Source organism: Mucor mucedo (genome assembly GCF_025094135.1).
Source record: "Mucor mucedo strain NRRL 3635 chromosome Unknown EV154scaffold_117, whole genome shotgun sequence".
Taxonomy (NCBI): Eukaryota; Fungi; Mucoromycota; class Mucoromycetes; order Mucorales; family Mucoraceae; genus Mucor; species Mucor mucedo.
The window spans coordinates 42,949-63,249 of NW_026252401.1; the positions used below are offsets into that span (position 1 = coordinate 42,949).

The 20,301-nt window shown below is 36.0% G+C and overlaps 7 protein-coding genes across 7 annotated transcripts; 2 read left to right on the top strand and 5 right to left on the bottom strand.

Moving 5' to 3' along the window:
* Positions 1 to 339: 339 nt before the first annotated feature.
* EV154DRAFT_485544 (uncharacterized protein) lies at positions 340 to 1,541 on the bottom strand (the record flags this gene model as incomplete). The annotated part of the gene is made up of 5 exons (XM_051598761.1): positions 340 to 785; positions 844 to 880; positions 935 to 1,260; positions 1,332 to 1,469; positions 1,532 to 1,541. The coding sequence occupies 5 exons, from the start codon at positions 1,539 to 1,541 to the stop codon at positions 340 to 342; spliced, it is 957 nt and encodes a 318-aa protein (XP_051453384.1).
* A 2,800-nt stretch (positions 1,542 to 4,341) lies between these two features.
* Positions 4,342 to 5,028, top strand: EV154DRAFT_428243 (uncharacterized protein; the record flags this gene model as incomplete). The annotated part of the gene is made up of 2 exons (XM_051596405.1): positions 4,342 to 4,618; positions 4,673 to 5,028. The coding sequence occupies 2 exons, from the start codon at positions 4,342 to 4,344 to the stop codon at positions 5,026 to 5,028; spliced, it is 633 nt and encodes a 210-aa protein (XP_051453385.1).
* Positions 5,029 to 5,152: 124 nt separating this feature from the next.
* Positions 5,153 to 7,547, bottom strand: EV154DRAFT_539933 (kinase-like domain-containing protein; the record flags this gene model as incomplete). Its single annotated transcript, XM_051604381.1, has 6 exons — positions 5,153 to 5,244; positions 5,303 to 5,770; positions 5,826 to 5,970; positions 6,033 to 6,943; positions 7,060 to 7,174; positions 7,242 to 7,547. 6 exons carry the CDS (start codon positions 7,545 to 7,547, stop codon positions 5,153 to 5,155), a joined length of 2,037 nt encoding a protein of 678 aa, XP_051453386.1.
* Positions 7,548 to 8,197: 650 nt separating this feature from the next.
* On the bottom strand, positions 8,198 to 9,827 carry EV154DRAFT_522687 (phosphoserine aminotransferase). The gene is made up of 4 exons (XM_051603020.1): positions 9,743 to 9,827; positions 8,640 to 9,679; positions 8,310 to 8,578; positions 8,198 to 8,222 (listed from the first exon to the last, which is right to left on the bottom strand). The coding sequence occupies exons 1-3, from the start codon at positions 9,781 to 9,783 to the stop codon at positions 8,484 to 8,486; spliced, it is 1,176 nt and encodes a 391-aa protein (XP_051453387.1). The 5' UTR covers positions 9,784 to 9,827; the 3' UTR covers positions 8,198 to 8,222; positions 8,310 to 8,483.
* Positions 9,828 to 11,404: 1,577 nt separating this feature from the next.
* Positions 11,405 to 12,985, top strand: EV154DRAFT_31235 (FAD dependent oxidoreductase domain-containing protein). The gene is made up of 3 exons (XM_051594917.1): positions 11,405 to 11,816; positions 11,877 to 12,507; positions 12,570 to 12,985. The coding sequence occupies exons 1-3, from the start codon at positions 11,512 to 11,514 to the stop codon at positions 12,957 to 12,959; spliced, it is 1,326 nt and encodes a 441-aa protein (XP_051453388.1). The 5' UTR covers positions 11,405 to 11,511; the 3' UTR covers positions 12,960 to 12,985.
* Position 12,986: 1 nt separating this feature from the next.
* On the bottom strand, positions 12,987 to 14,468 carry EV154DRAFT_31231 (uncharacterized protein). Its single transcript, XM_051594916.1, has one exon. The coding sequence runs from the start codon at positions 14,244 to 14,246 to the stop codon at positions 13,071 to 13,073; it is 1,176 nt and encodes a 391-aa protein (XP_051453389.1). The 5' UTR covers positions 14,247 to 14,468; the 3' UTR covers positions 12,987 to 13,070.
* Positions 14,469 to 16,929: 2,461 nt separating this feature from the next.
* On the bottom strand, positions 16,930 to 19,292 carry EV154DRAFT_574902 (uncharacterized protein; the record flags this gene model as incomplete). The annotated part of the gene is made up of 9 exons (XM_051606442.1): positions 16,930 to 17,391; positions 17,465 to 17,817; positions 17,875 to 17,979; positions 18,038 to 18,097; positions 18,173 to 18,422; positions 18,473 to 18,596; positions 18,654 to 18,716; positions 18,785 to 19,142; positions 19,202 to 19,292. 9 exons carry the CDS (start codon positions 19,290 to 19,292, stop codon positions 16,930 to 16,932), a joined length of 1,866 nt encoding a protein of 621 aa, XP_051453390.1.
* Between the last annotated feature and the right edge of the window lie 1,009 nt (positions 19,293 to 20,301).

Here is a 20,301-nt window from a genome sequence, read left to right on the forward strand (position 1 = left end):
TGTTAAAGTCTGTAGCTTTTCGCCCAGCAGCAAGAAAACATTTATCCATTACATCCTGGCCTCGGAACAGCTTTAACTATTTACAGAGTTACGAAGGTGTTAACGTACCGTTGAAAAGGTTATCCTAGTTGGCTACGGTAGTAAGATGATGTCTGCATGCAAGTCTGTAGACAATACCTATACTATGACATACATAGAATTAAATACACTATAAGTAGTTTTACATGAACAGATTTATTCTATCAGTTAAAAATTAAACAGTCTGTCCTGGAGTCCAAAGTTGAAGTAATCCTGACACTGTGTGTTTCAATTTTAAAATGCGACTTTCAACGCATCTCTTCAATCAGCTAATTCAACATCTAAGCAAAGGTTATCGATAAGTCTCGTATCCCCAACGTATACAGCCATACTGATAACACATCCATCTTCACTTAGAATGTCTCCTTTCAATTCACTAAGATCCTTTCCTGAATTAATAGAAACGTAGTCCAATTTGATCTCCCAATCCTCTCCATCCTCTTGGACTTTTTTACGTTCATCTTGAATAAGTTTGGTACCTGCCTGAACAAGTGTTGTTGCATCACGAGTACCTGCTCGATAAAGACTTTCCATGTGTTTTAACGAGCGGGATAAAACAAGTGCATGTTCTTTTTGACTGGGTGTCAAGTAAACATTTCTAGAGGATAAAGCTAACCCACTTTCTTCACGTACAGTAGGACAAATGTGCATTTTGGTTGGGAAATGAAGGTCCCTGATCATATCACGGATAACAAAGCATTGCTGAACTAAAATTACAATGAAGCATAAGCGTATGCTTTATCACAATATTGTACTAAAACTCACTGTCTTTTTGTCCAAAAAACACTTCCTCTGGTTGAACCTTAAAGTTGATTTAGTTTTTGATTCGCGTCATTCACTGCTTACATATGCTTACAATATTCAAGAACTTTGATACGACAGTTGCTACACCTCTAAAGAAATTGGGACGTGTAGTACCTTCCAATTGGTTGGAGATACCCAAGACCTCCACAAAAGTACCCTTCTGTTTCGTCACATCCAACTCGATACCTGCAGGATACATTTCCTCAACTTGAGGCACAAGTACAGCGGATGCAACACCTTGACCTAAACTCGCCAATAAATCTAAATCCTTTTGCAAAGTACGTGGGTAAGTGCCGAGATCTTCTGTTGGCGCAAATTGTGCAGGATTTACAAACACGGTGAGTGCAACATGATCGCAACGTTTTCTTGCTGCTGCCACTGTGTTTCAAATTTTTGGTTTTGTTTGTTTTTTAGTTTGTTTTGTTCGATCGAAAATTCATTCCACAAACCTAAAGAGAGGTGACCTTGGTGGAGAGCTCCCATGGTGGGAACATAACCAAGGGTCTTCTTATCTAACAATAAACTACGACGCCATTGTCGAAAGTCGGCAATCTTGTTAAACACTTTAATACCGGGAGGACATTTAACTATAATTCAGACACATTAGTTCTTCTCATCATTTAAAAACAATGTTGGCATCCCAACTCACTGGTACTCATTTTGAAACAGACAAACGGTTAAACAGGGATTGTTTTAAAAAAAAGTTTCTTGGGACTTGAAATGAATTCATACACCGGTCAGTGGATGTCATCATCATATTCACACCTTCTAAAGTCTTATCCATTCTAATATCCCTCTACCTCTTTTTGTTGTTTTCAATCATATCCGGAAACTACACTTTTCATCTAAAATCATAGACATAATAATAATGGTCAGTTTCTGTACTCCGGTTATGTCATAATATAGAATAAAAATTAAATTTTGTGTTAATGATAAATTCCTTTTTCCGAGACTTCTTGACTAGAGATTTCTTCGTTAGAACCTTCCTCAGAAAAGCTTTGTTCACTAGAAGAGATTTCATATAAGTCTCATCAGGCATATCTAGATACGGCCAACAACACCAAGTGAATATTAAATATCCAATAACTTTACCACGGCTTAAATAACTATATATACCCCCCTTTCTTTGGTATAGAGGTTCATTTTGTATAAGAATAAAACCTCTACAAGCAATATCGACTGTTTTTTATCTCTTATTGTTCTGTGTCAAATAACCCATTTTTCCACAAATAACAAAGTCTGCTTCCGTAAACTTCGTGTTGGAGGGACTGCTCTTCTTATTTAAAGCCTTCGACCTTAAAAAAGAGATGTATGAGTTATAGAAAACACACAACGAATAGATAAATTGCGTTCGTAGCTACTTACACCCCCAGACTTAGGATTTAATGCAGACTTCATTATTGTTAAGGCATATTTAGCTTGGTATGAGAGAGCTTTGACACATGCTTTCTTTGAGTCATGGACGGCAAGCTCTTCAATTATTTTTAGACTCCTTTGTATGTCGTCGTCTATCTGACCCCAGTTCTTCGGCTTGTTGCAATTGCTATTAAGCTTCAAACAATCTTCTTCTGTAAAAAGACTTTGCTACCCATTTCTTTTAGGCCTATTGTCGGTTAGGTCAAGGATACTATTAAATCCGTTGCCGATAGAGTCCTTTTGACCGCTTTTCTTAGGGACAGCCAAATTTTCCTTAGGGACAGCCAAAGTGCACGTAGTCGCAACGTAAAATCTGTGATTTGGATGCTCTGTAGACCTGGGAACAAGGATATACAATCAAAAACAATGTAAAAATTACGAATAAATGTATATTAAACGATTTATACTTCTTTTGACAATTCTATCATCACTCTTTCGCCTTTGAGCTCGTTTGATCTTAATCTTACGCAGAAATATTAAGCTAACGTCCAAACGAGAAGCTGAAAGCAAGCTATAAAGATCATATACTGGTTTACAATATGTTTGTTGTAATAAATGTGTAAATATTTCAAGTTGTTAAGTTATATTGACCTCTTGATGTCTATGAAAGTATCATAATCCCAACATTACGACTACGCGCACCCTGACTGTCCCTAAGAAAAATGGCTGTCCCTAAGAAAATTTGGCTGTCCCTAAGAGACCCGCCTTTTGACCATTGTCCGACTTGTGGTATTGTTGTCCAAAGTAGAGATCTTGGGCGTGGTGTTTCCATTCAAAGAAAAAAGAAAAGTTGTATGTTGAAGGAAAGTGTGAGCGAGATCTATTCGTAGGCTGATAAACAAGAGCTTATGTCAGAATGATTTTATTTAATCGCCATGGTAAAATAGAGATATTCGCGAATACCCCAAGAAAGTCGGAGGTTTGGTAACGTTTCAGTAATAGCATTTAATAAAAGTTTATTTTATAAAAACAATTATAGATCATCCTATGAAAATAAACTATACTTGGATGATATGGCATGTCAATCAACGTAAACATTTTCTTAGACTTATGTGGGTACGCTTATAGTCAGTCCAAATTTAGCGAGCTAATATAATTGCTCCGAATAGTGTAGGGAGCCAATAAATGTGCGCGAAATAGTGAGTCCGGCTTTGAAAGTGTAGTTTATGACTGGAGTACGCAAGTCCATGATTGCCTCTTTACATTTCTGTTCATAGGGGTGGACTTTGGGGGATGATATCTGAGAATATGGGATGTTTCTGGATTGAGAACCGAAAAATATATGCCTCGACATGTATCACTTAAGTTTATTTTTTGCCTCAGTGCTTGTTAGATATGAAGACCACAACAGCAACAAGAGAAATCCTTCCTTTTTAAAAGTATTAAGACTATCAGCATTCTCATGAGATAACATTATAAAAGTATGTATGGCTAACAAATATTATCCGTAATGCCGTAATTCAGCATTTTTTGGTAAAACTGAAACGTGGGTTAAAAGGCTACGTATGTGTAGACTTTAATAGTCAGACCAAAAACAAACAGTTTAACACTAGTTAAAGCGTTAACGAAGAAAACTAAAAGGATGGTTGGTAGTTGTTACTCTGGTTACTTCGCATAAGTATGCTGTAAATGAGTGTATGGAAGCTTGTTATAGTAGCAAATATTTCTTCACTGGATCGAATGTTCTGGTACCCACAACATGTAAAACACTATGGCAAGAAGTTGCATATCTATGTCTTGATAAACATTGTTCAATTGAAAAAAGTGATAAGATACTGCTGTATTGATTAGGCGTTTTATCATGGCCACCTTTATGCACATGGTTTGCCTTTATGAACTGCAGCTTTTTACAGGTATTTTTTCATGCATAACCTGTGATAAATTTTTTTTAATACTTTCACGGAAACCAAGCTTTAATGCATTTGCCCGTGTATGAATGAAAAGAAGGGTCACAATTGATTGCCCGAAATCCGTACCTGTAATGAGTAGCTGGGGGTAGTCTTTTTTTTTAAAAGTTCGGGACAAAATCTTTTTTAACCAAACATGTTGAGAATCTCTAGCAAGACATTTGTCAAAGGAGCAACCGCACTTGCCCGCCCAACATTTACCGCCAGTAAGGCTTCCACATTATGGAGAAGAAACTTGAATGTTGAGAAGGATGAACCTGTTGTCATTTATAACGGACCCCTGGCCAATGTCGCCAAAAAGCTGAAGCTCTTTTCAATCACTTCGCTTGGCCTTGGTACAGGTATTTCTCCTTTTGTTTTTGCCATTGATGTGCCCGTCCCTTTTGTTGCCAAAGCAGCTCTTGTTGGAGCAGGTAATAGATAACGAATTTGTATGTGTATTAATAAACTGACCCGTCTGTGAATAGCTGTTATTACCAGTTCCGCTTCTACTGGATTGATTCAGTGGGTCATGTCCCCTTATGTGACAAAGATCACAATGCCCAGCAGCACTAAAGAGAGTGAATTACCCAAGGAATTGACGATCCATACACTTTCATTCACTGCCAGAGATCATGTCACAACAGTTCCTTTGGATGCACTTGGACCTGCCAGCCGTATCTTTACCAGCTGGATGATCACCGAGCCTGAGCTTGCTACGGGTCGTATCGGCGCTAAGCCCGCCAAACCCAAGACTTTGTTATATATCCATCCTGAATTATGTGAAGAGGAAGGAATCATGAAGAACATTGTTGAACACACTGGTCTTGGAAGAGGATTTTAAACAAAATAATGGATTATTGTACATACATAGCAATTTAGATAATAAAAAAATAGGATTTTTAATAAAATGATGAGAATCTACAATGAAAATACAAAAAGGGAAAGGGGAGTTTTTTTTTTTTCTTTTAATTTAACCACGGATGTGCCAGCACTTCGTGAATGTCGATTCGTTTATCGACATCACGTTCCAACATTTTACTGATAAGATCAACTGAGCCTATAAAAAAGAATGGACATGTTAGATTAAAGCGTAACACAGAATAATAGTCTTTTACCTTCTGATAAAACATAGGGGATTCGTAGTTCTCCTCCCATAATCTCATCAATATCATAAAAGGGATTTTCCCGATAGACAAGAGTAAATAGCAATATGCCTAAAGCCCATACATCCTGGGGTTTCCCAGAATAAGTATGCCCGCGTAGAATTTCTGGAGCAGCATAATCCAAAGTACCCACAAAAGTTTCATATTTTCTGCCTGGCTTTAAATAAGCAGCACTACCGAAATCGATTAATCTGAGCCCGCCATTTTGGTGGTCTAGTACCACGTTTTCATCCTTGATATCTCGATGTACAATCTTGTTATCGTGTAGATGCTTCACTCCTAATGCGATTTGTTTAAACATGCGACATATCTCGGTTTCCTCGATATGATTATTTAGCTCGATATAGTCAAATAAGTCCATGCCTGCTCCATGTAATCCCATGACGATATAATAATTATCTACATCTTCAAAATAATCCACTACAATTCTACTGTTAATTAAATATCAGTGTATTTTTTGGATTTTGACACTTACGCATATCACCTAAATTTTCGTGCGGTGTCTTTCTGAGTGTATTTAATATATGAATTTCAACGGGCACCGTTCCGAGTTTCCGGTCTCTTGTCCAACAGTCTACCAGTATACGCGATTTGATAACATACTTGATCACAACTTTTGTCTAATTGGGGACATCTATATAAATAAAATATACAATACAGATAAACTATAATAGGAAATTACCTGACTTGGATCATCTTTTCTGATTGCTAATTTCACTAATCCGTAAGCTCCTTGGCCGAGACTGTCGAGAATAATGTAATCGTCAATGGTAGTAGATTTTGTTTGTGCAGAATAATTTATTTCTTCTTTTTGTTCACTAACAGGGCTGAATTTCTTCTTATTGAGAGAAAGATCACGAGTTGTGCTTGTGACCTTTGGCGATCTGTATTGCTCAGGCGAAGAAGAAAGTGGTGGATGCATTAAAGGAGTAGAAATAAGATGATGATGTCCATAACGTTTAAATACAGTCTCTCTATCAAACGAAATCCAAAGCGCAAACTCTTCTCCATCATCATCTGTATCGACCAATTTCAGTTGTAATTGAACTTCTAGGGGAGTACCATCTCTATGTATAGCAAGCAGAACAGGTAAAGGTTGGTTATTGGGTGTGTGTGTTAATAAACGCTTGTTATGATTGACCATCATGACGGAGTCTTCTTGAATGAGTAGCTTTCTACAGATAATATTGTTGATGATTAAACCAGGTTGCAATAAATCGTCTCGTTTTAAATTTGCAAGTAAATTCGGAAACTGCGGTAAAATTTGAGAAATATTTTTGTGCAAAAGGTCCTGTTGAGAAAAGCCGAGTAAATATTTTACAAATATATCGTTGCACCCTTCAATGGTGCCGTTTCCGTTGATGGTCATCAGACCAGCGATCACTGGCATAGACGTGATGCGGACTGTGTTTTCTTGTCGGCGAACAATTATAGGAAATTGTGCCTGTTTTTTGGTTACACTACCATAAAATCTCAGTCGACTGATTTCTTCTTGCCAATCAGAAAGCCCAATAGAGGGTACAAGGATTGTCAATGGTTGCCCTAACAATTCTTTTGCATTATAATCGTACAAGTCTGTCACACTTTCTTGATCTGTTATTTCGGATATGATTCCCTAAATGAATAAATAAGCTTTTCTTTCTATAGCTCTAAACTTTTTTTCTCTTATGTATCTCTAACCTCATTATTCACAGACACGGAAATAGAACTTTCATAGACTTCTTCAAAAATCCAAATGAATACAGAAGTTCCCGATTCGTTAATTTTTTCTTTAAGCCAAAGAGAAGCCGAAGATTTTGTACCATCTAACTTTATAATAGGAATCTAGCAATAAAAAAAGTTTACTATAAAGTTTGCTATAAAGTATGCACATGAACAGTATATGTTTTACCACGTTGCCACAAACAAGTACCATACCACCTGTATTATCAAAGTGAATCAACTCATTCTTTCGTTTCACAATCATGCTTTTTAACCTGTTTTGGTAAAATGGCTCAATCAGATCCATTACGGATTTGCCTACAAGTAACATGTGTTCCTCTTCATTCATCTTGTCATGTAAATGACTGACAAGCACGTCTTGTGCTATACTGTTTGTTAGAATAATCCTCCAATCATCATAGGTGGTCAAAATGGCTTGGTTTTGATGTTTCAATCTGTTATGCAAATGAGGTACATGGACGTCATCGTCTTCCATAGGAGGTGTATGGATGGTCGTAGAAGAAGAAGATGACGACATATCTTTTGGTGGGGATTCGGATAATGGAGGCAAACTCTTTCGGCGAAAATGGCTGGTCATAACAGGACTTCCGACTGTCCGTGTTTTGCGGTCAATAGGTTTCATAATAATACGATGACCTGGTAAAGTACCATGTCGCTTTAAATCACTAGAAAATTGAAAACTATGCAATGATTGTTGAAGCTCTTGTTGATGGTTGGCAAGTGAATTTCATGTAATTCTCGAAGTCGAATTAATCCTTCTGCAGTGGGTTGAAAATCATCCTGTTCGCTATATTTGTATTAGACCAGATCAATTTTAATATTGAAACAGTTTTTTTTTCTTGCTTTTACCTTGTGCCTATTACATTATCAACTGTCGATAATAATAATGTGCTATGACCTATATATATATATATATTAGTGTCTTATTTATTCATTATACGTTATGCAGTTTACTTGTAAAATTACTGGTGCCCATGTAATACCTTTTTTTTTTTTTTTTTTTTTTTGGTTAATGTCAAGGCTAGTAATGTTGATTTACTTCACTTACAAACACGTACTTTTATAAAAGATATTTTTGTCTCTGCTTGTAAAGAAAAAAGAAGAAAAGAAAGAAGAAGAAAAAGTAAAAAAAAAAAGGGAGGGAGGAGAGGGGTAAGAGTTTATAACAAACGATGGGATGGTTTGTGATACAAGTATCTAATCTTTCTATCGTTTCCTTTTGATTGGTTTGTTATTAGGATGTATATACAATACACCAATCATCATACATGATGCATTATATCATTTATAACTGTAATTTTATTTTTATATAGCGTGTGACCCGCTTGTCAAGTATAGACTTTTTTTCTCTTTTCTGTGTGTGCATAATTAGCATGAATTTGTACACCTGTGACATTTTTTTATTTATTTATTATGAATGATTCTGTTCAAATTCAAGCATGTATTCAATCAATGCATCAACGTCTTCCTCTGGTAAAGCGTTATAGATCGAAGCACGTACACCACCTTAAATTAAAAGAGTAAGACAAAAAATATTATCCATAAACGGAGATAATTTGTAACTTACCAACAGAACGATGACCCTTGAGTTGATGCATATTTCTTTCTTCAGCTCCCTTTAAAAATTCTTTTTCCAACTCCTCGGTTGTTAAATTGAAAACAACGTTCATATGACTTCTACAGTTGGGCTGGACAGGAGATTTGTAAAGTTTGGATTCATCAATCACCTTGTAAAGTTTTTCAGATTTACGGTCATTGACGTTTCCGATTGCCTTGAGTCCGCCTTGATCCTTCAACCACTCCAATGTTAATCCAACCATATAAATAGCAAAAGTAGGAGGTGTGTTATACATTGAATCATTATCGGCTGCAGTTTTAAAGTCAAGCATTAATGGACGGATAGGTCCAATGTTGATATCCACTAACAAATCATTGCGAACAATTACGATAGTAACACCGGCAGGGCCAAGATTTTTTTGTGCTCCACCATAAACAATACCAAACTTGCTTACATCGATAGGACGAGATAAGAAGTTGGAAGAAACGTCAGTGACAAGAGGTACACTGGCATCAACCTCTGGAATAAATTGAAATTCAACACCATGCACAGTTTCGTTGTCACAGTAGTAAACATAAGCTACATTGTGTTTTTTGGGATCGGTGAGTTGCCATTCGGATTGGGGAGGAATAGCCCCAAATTTGCCTCCGTTCAATGCCTTGACATTCAAAGCACGATGAACGCGAACAGGGTTACCAATCACGGTAGGTACTAAGCGCTCAGCTTCCTGTGCTGCTTTGCTAGACCATGCACCTGTCACAAGATAGTCCACCACAATTTCTTCACCTTCTCTGCCTGCCTTTTTCAACTCATCTTGCTTGGCTGCAACCAAGTTATAAAACACAGAAGCAAATTCTGTGGTAGCTCCACCTTGCATAAACAAAATGCTGTAATTGGAAGGAATTTCCATCAAATCCGTCAAATCCTTCTTGGTCTTTTCGAGAATGGCACCAAAAGGTTTTGAACGATGAGACAACTCCATAACAGACATTCCAGTACCATGAACATTAAGAAATTCTTTTTGTGCTTTTAAAAGAACAGGTTGGGGGCTGCATAATATTATTTGGTTAATGCCATGTCAGTATTACAGACACCCACACACATGTATTTACATTTTAGCTGGGCCAGCTCCAAAGTTAAGTGCGTAAGACATTGTACTATGTGTTTATGTAAAAAGGTCAAAGTTTTTTTTTTTTTGTACTTTTTGTGAACTTTTGATTTGTGACTCAATTATGACACATACTTTTTCATATATTTGTAACTGAGATTAGATGCGACTGTAAAGAAATTTAAAAATACGTAAATCATGACTCTTACAAGAGATTTTGTATTTTCTGATCATTTATTCATCAAGAATTGTCAGTACAAAAAAATGAGACTCGACTACAACAGGTTTTATGTCACCTTTATCAATGAACAAAATAAAATACCGATATAGCTTCCCAGAGCCTGTTCCTTCCTGTATTGGCGTTGATATACGCGTAGATAACCCCTATGAATACAGTTTGTGGTATATACATAGCATTGGAAAAAGTTACATCATGAATGTCAATACCTGAATTACTGAAAGCACATAAACTTCTCATGAGTTAAGGCCTTTATTTATTGAGTTAGACACTAAGATCCTATGACCTCACGAAGCCATCAAAACCTCTTGACTTGGAAAGATACGCCACAATTTAGACAGCGGTTTTATTATTACAGTTTTTTGAAATGGGGGGGGGGGGCAGAAAATCTGGTGTTACATTTATCAGTTTGATACAAAGAATTCCTTCTTAACGTTAACTAGCTTGTTATGAGTTTTTATTTCTTTGTTTAAGTCACGAAAAGCCTTTGACTTGTTTGGTACATTATAAGGCTATAAATATCTTTTTATTTTATTTAAAAGAACTAGTCTCTAAAACACCCTAAAGAACTTGTCTATATGATGTGATCCTTACACTTTATAAATTTAAGAATAAAGTACATATATACAGAGTATTAATTCTAAATTAACAAATAAGAAACATACTATGGTTTTGAAATATTGTCTCACATCTAGGTTGCGAGGCTCACTGATTCAAGTGTTCATTCTTGTCTACTTATTAGAAGGATAGAGCCAAACATTATAAATGGTCCTAAAATATTGAATATACCTAAATAAAGCAGGCTTACCATAACTTAAATCAGAAATGGTCCGTGCACAATATTTGATGGTGACGGTGGTATTTTTTTTAAAAAAAGGCGATTTGTAACCATGATTGACTTTCCCCTTAATCTTTTTTAAAAACAAAAGACCAAGCATGAACTGTATATTTAAACTAACAACTTCAAAATAGCTTTTTGGTAGTAAGAAGATCGCTAGATTTATAAAAACCATTATTTTAATCCAGTCTAACCCGAAACTATGCTCGAAAACACACACACATAGAGTAGTAAAAACTAATATTCCCAAAATAAGATTTATGGCATCAGTTTATACAATTTCAGCAACGTAACGCCCTAATTTTTACTTGAAACTGTGTCGGCTACGCCAGAAATTTTGCTCAGTTATTATGTAAGAATGTATTGTAAAGGCGATTACATAAATCACTACAGTTATTACTAAATCATTATTGTTCGTTTTTATAAGCATGAATAAGAAAATTAGAGTTTCTTTTTTTTTTTTTTGGTAAGAAACCAAAAAAGAAAACGCCGGCTTGTATAAAGTGGTCGGGCGGAAAAACAATGCATACTATCTGCAACTGTAATACAGTCATACATTACGTACTACATAAGATGATGATCATTTGTTGGAATAAAAACCAACATTCGAAGATAAAGTTGCATATAACGCCCAATCTCTCTCCCTCTCTATCTCTCTTTTCCTGTTTTTTATTTATTTTTCCTACTGCCTCAAAAAATGGCAATAAAGATTTCTGTTCTTATTGTCGGCGGTGGTATTGGGGGCTTGGCTACAGCTATTGCTTTGCGTCGAGCCGGACATCATGTAACTGTATTAGAAGGCGCTAGAGAGTTAAGCGAAGTGGGTGCTGGAATTCAGATACCTCCAAATTCATCGTATATTCTTGACACTTGGGGATTGCTCGAAAAAATTAAAGAAAAGGCGGTTTGGCCAGAGTATATGAATATTAGAAGATATGCTAATGGAGAAGTTATTTCAGCAACAAGGCTAAATCCAGACCTGGAAGACAAATATGGTTACCCGTAAAGTAGTATATACGTATTAGGCAGGCCCACCTCTTACTCATTACCTATAAAATTTAGCTACTTTCTTATTCATCGTGCTGATTACATACAGCTGTTATGCAATGCAGCAACAGAAATTGGTGCTGAAGTTCTGGTGAATGCCAAGGTAAAATATATTGATGATGCCGAAACAAGCGTTAGATTGCACAATGGTACTGTATTTAAGGCGGATCTGATAATAGGCGCTGATGGGATCCGTTCAAAAGTGCGTACTGCTGTTATTCCGGAGAAAATAATAGAACCTAGAAGATCCGATAACTGCGCTTACCGCGCAACCGTGCCCGCAGCAGCTATACAAGCTGATCCCGAAATTTCCCATCTTCTAGAAAATCATAATTCTGACTTTTGGATTGGATATAAATGCCATATAGTTGCGTATCCTATAAAAGGGGGCAAGCTGTACAATGTTGTCATGTCCCACCCAGGTGAAGCCTCTTTAACTCAATGGAATGAGTCAGGAAATCTGAACGAAATGAAAGAGCCCTATCTTAAATTTGACCCGATTATCAACAAAGTTTTGAGTAAAATTACGCAAAGCCAAAAATGGACTTTGGCTGATATTCCCTCGCTTAATCGCTGGGTAAGTTGTGGCGGACATATTGCATTAATAGGAGATGCGGCACATGCGATGCTACCACATCTCGCTCAGGTGAGTCTATGCAGCAGTCATGCATTTAATAAATGTTTTAACATATATGATCTTGTGTTCAGGGGGCTGCTCAGGCAATTGAAGATGCAGCAACCTTGGGCGTCCTGCTATCTCAAATTAACTCTGTGGAAAGTATCCCTGAGTTTCTTTGTTTATATGAGCATATACGTCGACCTCGCGTAGAAAGGATACAGAAGAATTCACTTGAAAACGGTCATACATGGCATTTGCCCGATGGTGAAGAACAAATAGCTCGTGATAAAGCAATGAGAGAAGCAGACAAACTTCGAAAGGCAAATTCAAGTGCTAAGGTCGAAAGTCCTTTACAATGGTCGGATGGGGATTTCCAACCTTGGCTTTACGGTCACGATGCTATCTTGGTAGCTAAAAAAGCGGTGCAAGAGATGACTCGAAATGGTCAAATTGAATTCCAGGAGAGGTCAAAATTTTAGAGGGATATCTTTGCAATTTTTTTATCTAAATTAAAATTTATTGTTGTTTGTATTTTACTTGCATGCGAAAATCATCATGGACATAATACCGGCGAACAATTTTCATTTTATTTAAATGTGTGATATAACAAGGCCTTCTAACTCGGCAATAATAGCTTTTTCATCCCCATCCTGTTCCACTTTTTTTACAACAGCTTCTATTGCCTTCACAGTTCGAGGTTCAAACGCTTGTACAGGGACACCCATTTTGCCCAACCTATAATAAAAGGCCAGGGCTTTTAATTCTTGATCTTCATTCAGGTACGACGTAACGATGGTTGAAATACCACTCTTTGCTTTATCCCAAGAGGTCTTTGGTGGTGCTTTTTTAATCAAGTGTAATAAAAGACGTTCTGACTTGTAGGTGTCCTGTTTATTTTTAGCTAATAATGTTACTGCCTTCATCCAGGTAATATATTGATGCAATTGTAATGATGCTTGGGGTGAATGTGTCAGATATTCTTGAGCTAATTGTGAAATGGGTTTGATCTCTTGCTTTGACAGCAAGTGTTCCAAATATGAGATGTATAGTGAGTTGCTGGGTTTGATGGTATCAATATGTAAAACGACATCACGCCATAAAAAGTCAATAGCATGTGTATCACCAGAAGCCTTGTAAAAATTTAAAATTATATTGTAATCGAAATCGTTTCTTAATTTGAGTAAAGAAGATTGCTTCATCTCTTCCACTAAAGCTTTTGCATGACTCAACTGGTCGGTTTTCAAGTAAGCTTGTACGAGATAAATGTATGATCTAGCTGTAGGTACTAACCCACGTTGATCGAATCCGATCAAAACCTGATGAGCCAAGTCCACTGAGTTGCTCCATAAGTATGACCGAATCAGTCGATTATAAATAGTGACAGTTTTCAAATCTGCATCATCCATTTCCGCCTCCAACTGTTGCAGCTTTTTGACATCTTTTTGCTTTCCTGCTGTGTCAAGATCAATTTTCAGTTGTTCAATACGGGCAATAGTTAACATTCCAGTTTTGGTCACTTTGGTAGATTTTATCCCTAAGAAGGCGTGTTCAATAATGTGGCTGTATGTTTGTGTGCTTTTGTTCGACTGTTCGACCAACTTTTCACGAAAGGAACTAGTAATGCCTAAATAAAGTTCCTTCTCTTCTGAAGGACTCAAGAATCGTCGAAACCAACTGGTCGCTCGGTTGCTGTAAGGCGCTTTTCTTAATAAACACGAAGCATTTTTGGTCGTTCGAGTAGTGGTGCGTAAAACGTTGTGGGCCATGGTAAGGTAATAAATTAATGTAGGAGGTGGTAAACAGTAAAAAAAAATTAACCAGTCGGTGGCCTATTTAAAAAATTGAACCGATGACGTACGCGTTACAATGCCGCATTTTTGAGCGGTTTTTAAAAGTAGAGGGCTGCTTTGCTTTTGATTTTTAGGCAGAGGGAAGGGGCGCGTTTATTATTAACTTTTTTTTTTGTTATCTTTGTATAGTAATATTAGAATTGGAAGGAATGTTTGTAGAATTTATACGAGAGAGAAACCAGTGATTGAAGCTGTTTAATTCTTCGAGCTCAGTTTCGGCCAAAGTATCTTGCTGGCGTTTAAGTTTATGAATGTTAGAAAGCAGAGTGTCAAAATCTATTGAAGAATTGCTTGGAGCGGTGAGAGGAGCTTGTTCAGTTGGAGTAAGAAGAGCTGAGCTATCAGGCGAGCTCTGAGGAATGGTTGAGAAAGTGGGGTCGAAAGAAACTATTCGATTTAAGGTTAGTAAAAAAAAAAATGAAGCCGTAAAGAATTTAATAGTATTTATCTTTACCTTCAAATACAGACAACCAAGACATATCACACTTCAACAAATACATGTGTTTGCATGCGATATTGTTAAAGCGGAAGTCAGGGCAGCTGCAAGTGATCATTTAAAGATCGTCCACCACAACATCATAACTTACACCAGAAGTCGAGAAAGAAGAAACAACATAACCACTTCTACCAGCAGAATCAGTTCTTGCAGTTTCGATGCCATACAGTGTTCTTTACTACATTCCAAGAGTATTTAATTTGGCTTAAGATATCAGGTTCTTTTTTTTAAATATAGAATATCTCTTTATATATCCATAAATATAGACACTTCAAAAGAAAAAAAAGAGGGAAACAGGCTACATATTTTTGATGGGCAAAGCAACCATGGAGCTTGTAAACCGGTTTTTGCAGCTGATGACTACATTTATTCCCGCGTTAGATCAAACGCCATCTAATTCTTGGGTCTTTTGGATGAGCCTTTAGTCCCCAAATAAATTTGAATGTCCAATAAAAACTTTACATATGCCACTTACTCTCGGTCAATCTCTCACTTAATTTGTAAGAGTTTTCGATTCTCAGACAGCTTCTTTATTTCAAGCCGAAAATCACCCACTTAATCTGTAAGATATTTCGATTTTTAGTCAAATCCACAGTCTCATGTTTACTTTATCCTACAATTATATGATACCATTGGTAAGAACCTGGAAGCTTAAGACAGAGAATTTTTTTCTTCTTCTACAAACAAAAACTAAATATAGCCTAAAACCTAAAACCTGAAATTGATCCTAATAGTAATATATCCACAAACACCTCTTTTAGAGCCTTGTAAAGCATACACATCAAATCAAATTCATAAACCTGGTTCCCACCATCACAAGGTAGAGAAACTATTTTTCTCAACTTGTCGTCGAAACCCTTATTATACAAAATGACGTCTCTAACAACATTTGATTTGATATATTATTATTTTTCAACTTCTAAAAAAGCCTCTTGAGATTTTTCTTTCTTTCTTTATTCCTTTGTTCACCAAAAGAAAGGAAAAAAGAGGACGGAAGTATCGTAAAAATAAGCAAGTATAAATGATACTTAATCTATTTTATTTAATTTTGTAGACAAAATAAATATCAAAATGTGGTTTTTTACTTTTGAGCTGATCGTGCTGACCTTTGGTTATCTTTTCTTTTTGTACTGCCCAATTTTTTCCTCATGAAAGGTTTTTTTTAATGGAGACAAAAGGTTTTTACTGATGCCGGGGTTGGTACCAATACACTATTTATCTATCGGAGGGAGAAGGCAGTCTAGAATTTGGTTTCCGTTACAAACAGTGTCTTACACTGCCACAAGTATGATAATTTTTATATTTGTTTTATGCAAAAAGTCAGTCTAACAGTTTATTTTATTTTAAAGCATTACATCATGATGTATAGCCTATTGGAGCTGTTCCCCCAGTGTCCAGTGGGTGTTATCTGATTAATGGGTAAGTGATATAACTTTTTTCTCTATCATATCTGTTTATGTTCATACTAACGCGAAATTTGTAACAAGGCTAGCTCAACACCATGCAAATCACAAGGAAACTTAGAAATGTTTCTATAGCCGCTGTTTCAACACTGTTCGGTCCCATCTCTTTACCAAGTAAGGTCATTCCGCATGAAAAAGCCAAAGGAAAACTCTGACGTCACTCTTTTTTATTCGGGTATTTAAGGAGATGCCAATGTGCGTTTTAATTGGTCCGGGTATCATTGTTCCGCATTTATAATAATTTATGGATTGATGTCCACAAAAATTGACAGCAATCGATATACACTACTTTATATAGCAATGGTTGCTCAATTATTTGATAGATTAAATATAAAGTTATACAGTAACAAAATTTATAAGCAAAAACTTATTATCTAAAATGAAGGATTGCTATTTAACCTCATCATTTCTCAATTTCAAATTGTTCTTTCAGAGCTCCCTTTTGCTATAAAATTTTAACATTTTTGTTGTCAAATTTAAGTAAGTTAATTAAATCCCTAAAACTCTATAGAAAAACACATAATGTCTTGAAGTGAGCTTGGATTTACAATTTTTGCTAAAGAGTAGTAATCAAAATAAAACTCCACATGGTAATATAGTTACAATATTTTAATCGCATATAGTTTATTGATGGAGACACTCAAAAACCATCAGGCTTTTGGATTAGCTGAACGTCTTTTAAATTGTAAACGTCTTCATTGATAGCATCAGGGAGTCTAATTGCTGTAACTTGATTATCTTGGTTTGCAGGCTCTCCTAGTCTAGTAGATAAATTATGATCATAATGGGAAATATCATCAGGAAGCTGGCGCTTTATCTCTTGTATTTTAAGCGGAGGATTTGAAGGGCCACAATTTATAGTCCCATTGGTTATATCTCCTGGATTATTATGACAGCCATAGGGTTTTATAGGAGTGATAATAAATTCTTTATCAATTTCATCCCAATTGACTATCATTGGTTCTTCTTCGATATGTACTGTTTTATGAAGGGCTTCAATTTCGCATCTTCGCCGTTCAAACTCTTCAATTTCACGCTGATGCTTTTCAGATCTTTTTTTTATACATAAATAGAAAACAAGAGCTCCTATAATAGCTAGACACTAATTTTCAAAGATACCATGTCAATTTAAGTTTTTGTTATTAATCTGAATAATTGGATACGCTGCAACTCACTCCAACGGTAGACCCCACGGCAATACCAATGGTTTTATATATATTTGATTGATATTCTGGCCATAATATTGTGTTACCAGATTTAGGATTAGATGCGGTTGCCTCGTCATGAGATGGGGTGTCGTCAATCGGAAATGTTGTTGGATAATCGCTATAGTTTGTATCATCACTACTATTTTTAATCGTAGGCGTTGGAAATGAAAGAACATCGTCCGCTTTGGGGTGTTCGTAGCTGTTTATAGCCAAGACAACTGACGGATTTGACACATTTAAAATCAGCGTCGAATTCGCTGGAACACCGTCTTCGTTGACTCCATATACAATAAACACAGTGCTTTTATCTACAAGAAGAGCTGTTGATATATAAACAAATAAGCACACAGATATGTTTAAAATTGTATGACACACACCTGAGTGACTAGATCTCCTCAAGATTACATTGTATCCGGGCTGAATATCTTGTAACATCCATTTATTATTGGTTAGATCTAAGGTATAGCAATAGTCTGAAACAGCTGTATATAAAGATATCTTTAATTTCAGTTGTGTTTGAATGTATTTCGTAGTAGTTACCCCAACCATCTGATGAGTTTCGGCCACCATACAGTAAGACATGGTTTTGATCGGACCCGACTTTTGTAAATATGTTAAATCAAACTTTTACAGCAGACATTTCGAAGGAACAAGAAGTTTCTATTATGTTCTTACCTACTGTTGCTGTATGGCGTATTCTGACTTCGGGGATAGCAGCACCGGTAAAATTTTGCGTAGTCCATTCTCCATTTGCCAGGTTAAAAGAGGGGGAAGAGGAAAACACCTGATAATGATATTTTTTGGCTGGATTCTGATATGTACCTCCCAGCAAGAGGATACGGTTATTTATTATATCATAAATGGAGACTTGACTTGTAGAAAAATAGGCCAGTCGGTTTTTTTCCAACGGGTATTCTGACCAAGGCTAACTTTTGATTACTGACAGCTACCAATTCTGGACATTGTAAAACTTACGTTATTCATACTTTTTGAAAGGTTAAAGAAAGTAAGCTTTGTAAAACCGATTGTTAGTGTATCACTTGTGTCAATATAATCAGTCATGTTAATATCCGGATATGTCCAGCCCTTTTCATAAGAGCTATAAAATTAATTATTGTAAATGCTTGTTTAAAGAAGTAGTACGTATCTATATTACTCCTCCGCGCCACCATAGAATCCGACTCCTTGTCCTGGAACATAAAACGACGATGCAGAATAGCTTAAAATTAAAAGAGGACTTAAATACTCACAAGTTTTGATTTCGATGCTTTTCTCTTGTTTACTTACATTTGTCTATCGTAACCGGACTGTGTAAAATTTGGGAGAGAGCTCCAAGTGTGATCATTTGCGTTAAAAGCGATTGTTTGATACGTCAATTTCTTATTAACAATACTATGAGAAAAGCCTCCGTTTATTATCATGATATCTTCGTCTGGAAGACGCATATGTTGTGGGAGTCCTCTTGGAGTACTAACAAGATCTTCATTATTTGTAGTGATATATACCCAATTCTTGTTCAACACGTCTGTCGTATTCCCGCTATAACGTAATATATCAAGCATAGCTATACCTGTCCTTGTAACAGATTTGGTGATCCATGATGAACCGCCAAAACAGTATATTCTGTTAGCCAAGTATTCGCATGCTAAATTAATAAAAGACATGTTTAAGCTCTAAAACTTTCAAAACTTGTCTTAGGCCTACCTGCATCATGACCGCTTCCGGCACTCTGCGCTATAAAATGTTCAATAGCTGTTAAATATAAAGTCAATATGATTAGACTCAAATGCTTCATCGTTGACAGATTTCAGCTATCTTAATTTAATTCTTAGTTTTTTTTTCTTGAGTTTTTGTCTTCTTATTTATAGAAATATTAAAAAAGGGTGTAACATGAGTATGAATAAGCAAGAGGAAGATTTCAAAACTAAGTGTTTGACCGAAAAATGACAGAAACTTTCTACTATCTCTATGAAATTTTTAAGTCTTGCTGCATAAACTACTAAGATAAAATTTTAACTCATTGCTCATGATAATATTCATGGCAACCAAAAAAATCTGTAAATACGGCGTGAGCGTAAATAGAATATTAACTGAGTTGTTGGCAAAGTAATTGTGATACTCATGGGACATAAACAACTTTTTATTTGTTTGCGTACAATACTCAATGTGGCTAAAAGGCCCGGGGATATAATGATAGATCACTGTTTTTCAAATGAAAACCGGAAACCCGGGAAGTGACTGGATTGATTAACGCCACATATCCCTACGTCTTAAACAATTAAACTGAAGGGTACTATGTATGCAGACAATTAACATTCCGACTAATTTTATTCCATAAACGAATGAGCTGTAAAACGAACAAGACCGTTAAGCAGAAATCTGTTGTTATTGTTTATTCATAGTTTTTCTTGTCTCTCTCTACAGCTATATTAGGATGTTACACTTGCATGAAATGTTCTCAGATGAATTTGTTTTAAAATATTACAGCTTGATTGTGTCAGCAACTCAACCTAGAAAAATAAGGTAATAAAAGCAGCCAAAAAGTAATTATCAATGTCAGAAAAATTTAGAGGTATTATAGATACCATTTAATTACATAATGTAAGGAAAAGAATCAATTGATACGAAATTGAAAAATGTATGCATCTACGTGGTTCGCTAAGTTCCAAACACCATGTTTTTTTTAGTAATCCTTTCAAATAATACCATACAGAATTGATAGCTATTAGACGAATACGGGCTTTCTAATCGACAATTACACGATGCACAAAAAAGGTATCTGATCGCTCAGTATTGCACGGTTA

What these genes read in the sequence shown, in the direction of transcription:
- EV154DRAFT_31231 (XM_051594916.1), bottom strand. Translation starts at nt 14,246, where the DNA reads ATGGCCCACAACGTTTTACGCACCACTACTCGAACGACCAAAAATGCT.
- EV154DRAFT_522687 (XM_051603020.1), bottom strand. Translation starts at nt 9,783, where the DNA reads ATGTCTTACGCACTTAACTTTGGAGCTGGCCCAGCTAAAAT. An exon ending in GGAGCTGGCCCAGCTAAAAT is followed by an intron (nt 9,680 to 9,742) that starts GTAAATACATGT and finishes AATATTATGCAG; the next exon opens with CCCCCAACCTGTTCTTTTAA. An exon ending in CAAGGGTCATCGTTCTGTTG is followed by an intron (nt 8,579 to 8,639) that starts GTAAGTTACAAA and finishes TTTTAATTTAAG; the next exon opens with GTGGTGTACGTGCTTCGATC.
- EV154DRAFT_31235 (XM_051594917.1), top strand. Translation starts at nt 11,512, where the DNA reads ATGGCAATAAAGATTTCTGTTCTTATTGTCGGCGGTGGTATTGGGGGC. An exon ending in GAAGACAAATATGGTTACCC is followed by an intron (nt 11,817 to 11,876) that starts GTAAAGTAGTAT and finishes TATAAAATTTAG; the next exon opens with CTACTTTCTTATTCATCGTG. An exon ending in TGCTACCACATCTCGCTCAG is followed by an intron (nt 12,508 to 12,569) that starts GTGAGTCTATGC and finishes TCTTGTGTTCAG; the next exon opens with GGGGCTGCTCAGGCAATTGA.